A 7,682-nucleotide genomic window follows, 5' to 3' on the forward strand; every position below is an offset into this window, starting at 1 on the left:
TTATTTTCACGTCAAATCGTATATAGTGATTGTAACGAGCATATTCCTAAGTGCAGTGACCATCGGTGTATTTATCTCTTTTTCCTTTCCAGTGGCGTGCGTGTCTTCGCGTGGGTAGCCAGGACAGCCAATGTTGCCCTGTGTGGGTGGTGATGGTTTTAACCTGGTTTTCCATGTATTACCAGACAACTCTTTTATCTTTAATGAACCGAGATCCTTCAGGGCCGACTTAAAAAAACTTGATAGCTGGGCCGAGTCTGTTCTCTGTGACTATATCTCAAAGGTATAACATTGTAAGGACCATCACATACTGAGTTACTGAGTGAGATTATGTCTCTGCTCTTGGATACTTTGGGTTGATACTCACCACGCCAGGCCAAAAATGCTAGACATATAAAGACTTACACGCTTTTACACGCTCCTTTCATTTAACAACCAATCACAAACCTCTCCCCCCCTGATTTTCAGGGGGTGGGCCGCTCCGCTCACCTATTGACCAATCAAGATTAACCATCCTGTAAAAGCTTGTAAATCGTTTGTACGTGTAGCATTGCCGACACCAGGCACAACCAGGAGCAGAGCATTAAACAAGTCCTGCCTGGGGGTTCGTTAAGTAAAACTAGCACGGTGGTACGGTCAGAAGAGATGTTCTCTAGGTATCCTCAGCTAGCTTTGACTGCATGTCTATCCCTAGACCCCATACTAGCTAGGAAGCCAGCTAGCCTAAAAACACTGGCCACTCACTGATCTCCTTATAAAACCTCAACAAACCCCAAACCTGTACCTTCTCTTCCAACTCCTATTGACACACAAGCACATACACACGCAGGAAAAGATTGAACACCATGAGCTGCACAAGGATCAGCGGTGCAGTCATCGTTTTTGCCTTGCTCTTCGCCCCGTTATTGCTCATGCTCTGCCTTCCCCTTGCCTGCGCTCGCCATGGTGAGTTTCCTCTCCAATCTCCATATATGTTTGCTAGTTTTGAGATGCATCCATCCATGGATTGATCGATCCGCTTGCTAAATCGTTGCACTCCCTGCAGTGGTGGCGCTGGAGGCCAAAGATGGCCTGAACATCGGAGGAGGCCGGCATGTGGATGTGGTTGGTGATGACGCAGGAAAGGCTGTCCGCGTCTCGAACCACGGCGGCTCACGGCCAGCGAGGACGGTGGAGTTGCCCGCGGCGAGGAGGCACCGGGTGGACGCGGCGGACGAGTTGCACGACATGCTGAGGAGGGACTACGCGTGGAGGGCGAGGCGCCGCAAGCCCATCCACAACGACGAGCCACGCGACGATGAGCCCTGAGTCTGTCAGACCTTCCCCGCAGCGCAGCTAGGTACATAGTTACAAGAAGCTTAGCTAGCTAGATCAGTGTTTTACTACTGCTACCGCTACTAGATTTGCAGGCTTGGAGGATACCCAAATATAGCTTAGATGCCCAAATACTATGGAATAATGATGCCCTGGTTGTGGTTGGCTAGGTATATCATTAGTTGGTCAGCTAGCCTTAATCCAGCATCCAAGATGGACATCAGGTTTAGCCTTGTTTTTTACAAGAACTGCTGGATAGGAGTTCATGAGAAAAAAAGGGGCAGTTTTGTGCCGGATGTGCAGGCTTGGGGGTACCATACATGTAATGTCCTATATATCCACCGGTAATCAGTTTGGCGGATATCAGTGCCATATGCGTGTCAAACTTAGTAATACTTTGTTGCGTCTTCACATACGGGTTATGGCAGACTGAACCTCGTTCTGGTGATTGTAATAGCTTTGGCTCTTGCTCTGTTTTCTCCTTCTAACACAATGGGCATTGCTCGCATCACACTACTACATGTCAAAGCCGGGGCTTAACTTGAGTGGACTGGCAGCTACCCCAGCTGTCCAGCCAACGGGTTGACACCCCGTCCTCAACATGGACTAGTAACATATGCATGTTACTACTAGTAAGTTACTCCCCACTATGACCAGCCTAAACAATCAGGAATGCGGCTGGTACATGAAAGAAAGCTGCTATACCTGTTCATTTCTCACGCACAATCTCTCCAAATTACAAGCCACTAGCGAACCCGACAAGCCATCAACCACCTGCTATTTGTAAATAAAATAAAAGAGCAGGGCATATGGGGGGAGAAGAGCAAGGAAGGGGGGAGAAACGATCAACATTTGAATGAATTTAACATTGGCTGGCTAACACTAGCTCAGGCGCGAGGCCGCCGGCCATGAGCTAGACTCATCAATCAAACAGGAAAAAAATGCTCTCAGAATTTACAGCAGAGGACCCTGAAACCCCAGCCCCGGTCTCGCCTGAAACGCCTACGGTCCGCCTTCGCCATCCTCACCGGACTGCTGTTCCACTCAGTCTGTAGCCTGTGGATGAACACATATGAGTTTATGTACTTGAGAAAAAAGAATGTAGTGGTCATACTATTCAGATGTCTTCACTTACACTGGGAATGCAAAGGACCGAGTACTTGTCGTGCTGCTATCCGAGCGAAGAGAAGTGTTGCCGATGTGCGCAGAGGGCGCTACCGCGTCCAGCGTGATGTTTGCTCCAGAGAAGCTCGACTCAAAGGGGTTGCGAATGCCACCCCGAGTCGTCAACTTTGCACCATCAGGCTCATTCTGCTGAACCGCCGACTCCGTTTGCGAAACCGTAGAGCTCTCATCGCCGCCGCTGCTTTCCTCCCTTGTCTTTGTGCCATCCCCCACGTCTCTTGGGTTGAAGTCATGTTCATCTTCGACAGCACCGGTCTCGCTTTTTGGATGGCCTTCAGTCTTGACATCACTAGGCTCTGCGCTGACAGTACCTCTCTGATCATTGTTCTCTTCAGATGCTTGGACATCCAACCTACCTGAACTTTCTTCTATGGAATCTAGTCTATTGTGTTTGATTCTGGTTTCATCTGCTGCAACAGAATCAAATCTACCTGGTGCGCCGTTGACGATGTCACTAAAACTATCTGTTCTTTCGACAAGACCTCCTTGATCATGGCTCTCTTCAGATGCTTGGACCCCCAGCCTGCTTGAACGTCCTCCAACAGAATCTAACTTACTGCTGTCTCCAATTCTGGATTCAGCTGTTTCAACATAATCAAATCCTCCCAGTGCACCACCGTTGACAAGATCACTGAAACTATCTGTCTTTCCAACAGGGCAGATGGGTACAACAGAAACCTCGTCGACAATGGTAGGTAGAGCATACTTGGATTCCCATGTGTCCTCTAACGACCCATAGGCGATAAAGGGGTTATAGTGAGTAGCTGGATTCAATCCTCTGTTATCTAATTCTGCACCAACATCTTCTTCAGGAATTACAGCTGAGAGCCCATCAGAAGTTGATTCAACTGGTAAACCACTGAGGTAACTGGACTCTGGTGCAGTACTCGATCCAGTTTCATGGCAAACGATTGGTGTAACCTGTAATGAAAATAATCATACTGAGAGGCAGAATATGGAGATAAATGAAATAATAGCAAAAAATAAATATTAATAAAACATTCAATCTCATTTATTGATTCGGATAGAAACAACAGGTGGCAAGACTCGTTTCTTGGAACATATCATTGAAACAAAAAACATATCTATGATAATAAAGGTATGGTCAGTAACCAAATAATTGCGGTACATTTACGGCAATCATTTATCTCTCCGTCCCTAATTACTTGTCGTAGAAATGGATGTATCTAGACGTATTTTTAATCCTGTTCAATGCAATGAAACGCAACTCTTTTGCGTTTTCTCGAAAAAAATGCATCCATTTCTGTGACAAGTAATTCCGGACGGAGGGAGTATTTCATTAGAGCAGATTGGTAATACTGTAAATCCATCATACCTCATCAATTGCTTCTCCATCGCAAAGTGGCTTGTGAGTTTCACAGGTCTCAGAAATTACTGTGCCCACCTGCTGGCACTGTTTTGCAGCTTCATGACTTGATAACTGTCTAGGACTTGATTTCTCATCGTTTACATTGGTAAATTCATCTATAGTCTTGTTGCTTTCAACATCACGTGCTTCGCCACAAGAATATTGTTCCATCTTATTACCATCAGTAGAACATGGAACATGTAGGGTAACAATTTGTAACTCTGATTCATGTTCAGTTTTCGAAGGATCAGCTCTTGTTTCTTCCATAGTATTACCATCGGTAGCATGCACGACATGAAGGGGAACTATCTGTGACTTATTTGCAGTTTTCACAGGATCAAGTCTTACGTCTTCCTTCAGATCACCATTTGCATCGGCCATTGAAGAATCAAAGATTGGGCATACCTTTTCACTTACTACCTTCTCTGCCGAAGCCTTCTGATCAGCAAGCACTCCCTCGTCAATGCAGACATCCTTGACAAAATGGCCGCCATAATCAGAAGAAACCACAGAACTTGGCAGGTTGATCTCAACAACATCCTTGTCATAAGAAACATCCTCAATCCGTATTTGTCTGGTTTTACCTCCCTTCTCATGCTCAGCTTTCACAAAACCATGCTCTGATGGATTGGTCTGTTCAACCATTTTATCTTCCAAAAGATTGTCCTTAGTTTCCCTTTCAGGTTCACCGTCTACTTTAGGGCCGCCACTGGGTACAAGCTCATGAAAAGAATTGGTATGGTAAGGCCTTTCATTATCTGCACGAGGACACCCAAATCATCAACCATTAAGAGTGTGAAGTGTGAACAAAAACGAACACAAGTCAACAATCTGTACCACAATTAACACTGATGGTTTCTGATTTGAACAGTCAAGCAATTACTAAGACCATAAAAGGTTCAAACGGACAAGAGACACTATCATGATGGAATGAACAAAAGAGAACCTACGCGAAGTCGTAAGTTCTGCCGTTGGTTCCCTATCATTTAGCTGTACTGTCACTTTAACCATCAGAAGACATTAAGTTTTCATTCACAATGTCTCTGTGACAGAGACAATGCAGTTTTCTAAGTTAAGCGAGGCTGCTGGTAGTGTTGAAAGAATAAGACAAAAAACACTAACGAAAATATTAATTTTGAAATGAGAATTGACACTTGACATCTTCCAACCAAGGAATAAATGACTGCCTTTTGGTCACAAACAAAAGACAAAAGGCTGATAGGAACTGATACATAATGAGGAATTTAGCCCTTGGTTCAGGTCCTCTTCAACTAGGATTTGGGTGTTTTTATTCTCCTTGGATGAAAAGGACCTAGTTCCTCGAAGGTTTACTCTACAAAAATGGATACAAGATGAAACCTTCTCTATGGACTACAGTATGAAAAATGATAAGAGATATTATTACATTCTAAGTCATCGAGTGACTACTGACCAGATGTTTTCGTTTACTTGTATTTATGGAGTAACAAAGTGAGATCTATGGTAATGATGCGCACAAGCTATCAGTCAGTATATGCAATTCAAATATCAATCAGTGTATCAATAATGTAACGTAATCAGTATATGCTATCAATCTATAGCTAAAACAATTAATCTCAGCTTTATCCGGTTAAGAAGAAAAAAAATGATTTCAAGCTCAAAAAAAGCCTGGTAAAAATGGGTGTGATCTTCACTTCCCTGCCAACATATGCAGTGTTCAACGAGAACCGCTGAACACACAAGACTGCAGTTCAAAGCATACTACTACAATGTAGTGACAAAAGAAAAACATACTAGAATGTACAGCTTATTTCTTGCAGATAAGCGAGTGCCGTACGTACATCGTCGCGGATAACGAAATTAACCGTACAAGAAGATTGATGGAAGAGGAAGAGGGAGCCTCCCTCGCTTATTACCTATCTTCATGATCTGCAGGGTGTATCTCGTCAAGGCCTAGCCATGCGTGAGGAGATGCCTTCGGGAACAGAGCTGATTACTTCATGCCATTAGAAAAACAAAAGTAAGATCCACAAGTCAATGCTCCATCCATCCAGGAAAAAAAGAGCCCATGCCTGCTGCCTTTGGAGCAGATCGGAGAAAACAAAAGAGCTCCTAACCACCGACGCTAATGCTAATGGCAGTATCCATTTATCCGCAGACAGACGCCGCGCTTTGTGGATTTCGTTGGTGTGGAAGAGTGTTGTCCTGATAAAAACCAGGCACTTTACTTTGCACCCTCCGCACAAGCTAGTACTGCTACGGCCAAAAGAGGAGGGACAGAAAAAAAGAAGATGGGTTCAGTTGAACCTCTGAAAACACCATGCTTAAAAAGGATCTGGAGATTTTCTTGACACGGCGGGGCAGAGACGGACGGGAAAGAGAAAAGAACAAAGTAGCATTGGAGCAGAGGAAGCAAAGGGAGGGAGGCCAGAAGCCTGGATCACAAGTCGAGAACAATCCCCCGACGTTTGCCTCCCTCTCACGAAACGAAGCCGAGACGCGGCCGGACGGCGGCGGAACAGAGACAAGAGCGACGGCATGAAAGCTCTGATGCGTCGTCGGGCGGTGTCGAAGGAGAGTGGATTAGTAGTAAATACGCAGGACAGCACTGGCCGGCCCCCACCGCAGTAACTACATGCAGCGGGCGAGAACGGAACCACATGTATGTATTGCAGGGCGATGAATAGTAGCGGACGAGAGGAAGGGGAGCCGGGGAAGATCGGTACCTTGGCCCCCCTTCTCCTCGATGATACGCCGGCCGGCGGCTCTGTCGGCCTACTCCCGATGGCGGCACTATGTCGTATCCCTCCTACCAATCCAGATCAAAATTCGTCAAGAGAAAAGACGGGTGGGGAAGATGCAGAGCCGCCGGCCATGGACGAGACGCTCACATGCAGAACCGGCCATGGACGACGGAGCAGAGCACTACCATGCCATGGGGTGTGAAGAACAAGAGAAGAAGAGAACAAGAGACAGACGAGAGCCAAGTGAGGGAGTGGAGAAGGAAGGATCGAAGGAACTGAGGAGAGGACTGACCTTTTCCTCCTCCCTGTGTTGCTGGCCGAAGCACCGCAATTCTCTTGGCGAGTCCTCCCTGCCCGCCTGGACCAGAAAACCCGGGAGAATCGGCGCGGGCAGCGGGGGCCGGCGAGAATGGGATCGCGGCGAGCCCGAGGACCCAAAGAATTCCGAGATGCAATATAAAAAAGGGGGGCGGAGCGGGTGGAGGCGACTTGAATACACGGTGCGTGAGCGGAGAGGAGAGGAGACGAGAGCAGTGCAATAAATCTCGATTAGGTGGTGTCGTCGTGTATTTACGCTGCCGTCCCTGCCCTCTGGCTCTGCGAACGAGGATCGCTTCGCTTCGAGAAGAAGGCCCTGCGGATTTTTTCTAACGTGCTGTTCGTTATTTGGCCCACCGACTTCTGCATATTCTTTTCTTTTCATTCACCGTTTCTTGTTGCTACTACATTCTCCATTTCAAATCTGTTTTGCTTCGTTGATTTTTCTAGGGACAACGCAGTAAGGTTGTAGCAAGAATAGTTGAAAGCCTAAGGGTTGCATTCGAGATTTGTGGAGAATGGGTGCTGTTGTTAAGTTTATTTGTTCGGAAAAGGCTGTAAGTTATTTTACTTTGTGGTGTAGCCCCCAATATATTATTAGAAAGTTTTGATAGTGGAGACCGAGAAGAAGAAAAATACAGGATTCAATACATACCAATTATTCCGAAGGAAATTGCTTTCTAAAAATAGGATTCCCTTGGATTTCTTCGGTGATATCTAAATCGCATTTTAGAACGGGAATATAAATGATCCTCACTTAATTTTATGTTCAT

General features: G+C 45.9%; 2 protein-coding genes across 4 annotated transcripts; one reads left to right on the forward strand and one right to left on the reverse strand.

Annotated features, from left to right (window-relative positions):
• Nucleotides 1-750: 750 nt before the first annotated feature.
• Nucleotides 751-1,677, forward strand: LOC119367917. Its single transcript, XM_037633293.1, has 2 exons — nt 751-945; nt 1,046-1,677. Exons 1-2 carry the CDS (start codon nt 846-848, stop codon nt 1,306-1,308), a joined length of 363 nt encoding a protein of 120 aa, XP_037489190.1. The 5' UTR covers nt 751-845; the 3' UTR covers nt 1,309-1,677.
• A 319-nt stretch (nt 1,678-1,996) lies between these two features.
• On the reverse strand, nt 1,997-7,100 carry LOC119364550. Of its 3 annotated transcripts, XM_037630034.1 has the most exons (6): nt 6,884-7,100; nt 6,574-6,656; nt 5,764-5,843; nt 3,836-4,626; nt 2,450-3,420; nt 1,997-2,370 (listed from the first exon to the last, which is right to left on the reverse strand). In XM_037630034.1, exons 3-6 carry the CDS (start codon nt 5,771-5,773, stop codon nt 2,262-2,264), a joined length of 1,881 nt encoding a protein of 626 aa, XP_037485931.1. In that variant the 5' UTR covers nt 5,774-5,843; nt 6,574-6,656; nt 6,884-7,100; the 3' UTR covers nt 1,997-2,261. The 3 variants fall into 3 exon arrangements, with proteins under 3 accessions (XP_037485931.1, XP_037485932.1, XP_037485933.1); XM_037630035.1 differs by lacking the exon at nt 6,574-6,656; XM_037630036.1 differs by lacking the exons at nt 6,574-6,656; nt 6,884-7,100 and having other exon boundaries at nt 5,764-6,541.
• Between the last annotated feature and the right edge of the window lie 582 nt (nt 7,101-7,682).

Source organism: Triticum dicoccoides, chromosome 2B (assembly GCF_002162155.2).
Source record: "Triticum dicoccoides isolate Atlit2015 ecotype Zavitan chromosome 2B, WEW_v2.0, whole genome shotgun sequence".
NCBI classification, from domain to species: Eukaryota; Viridiplantae; Streptophyta; class Magnoliopsida; order Poales; family Poaceae; genus Triticum; species Triticum dicoccoides.

Bases quoted from the DNA above. Each gene is read 5' to 3' on its own strand.
- LOC119364550 (XM_037630035.1), bottom strand. The intron at 3,421-3,835 runs GTATGATGGATT...TTTTCATTACAG, and splicing joins ATGGAGAAGCAATTGATGAG to GTTACACCAATCGTTTGCCA. The intron at 2,371-2,449 runs GTAAGTGAAGAC...GTTCATCCACAG, and splicing joins CGGTCCTTTGCATTCCCAGT to GCTACAGACTGAGTGGAACA.
- LOC119367917 (XM_037633293.1), top strand. From the start codon at position 846: ATGAGCTGCACAAGGATCAGCGGTGCAGTCATCGTTTTTGCCTTGCTC. The intron at 946-1,045 runs GTGAGTTTCCTC...CACTCCCTGCAG, and splicing joins CCTTGCCTGCGCTCGCCATG to TGGTGGCGCTGGAGGCCAAA.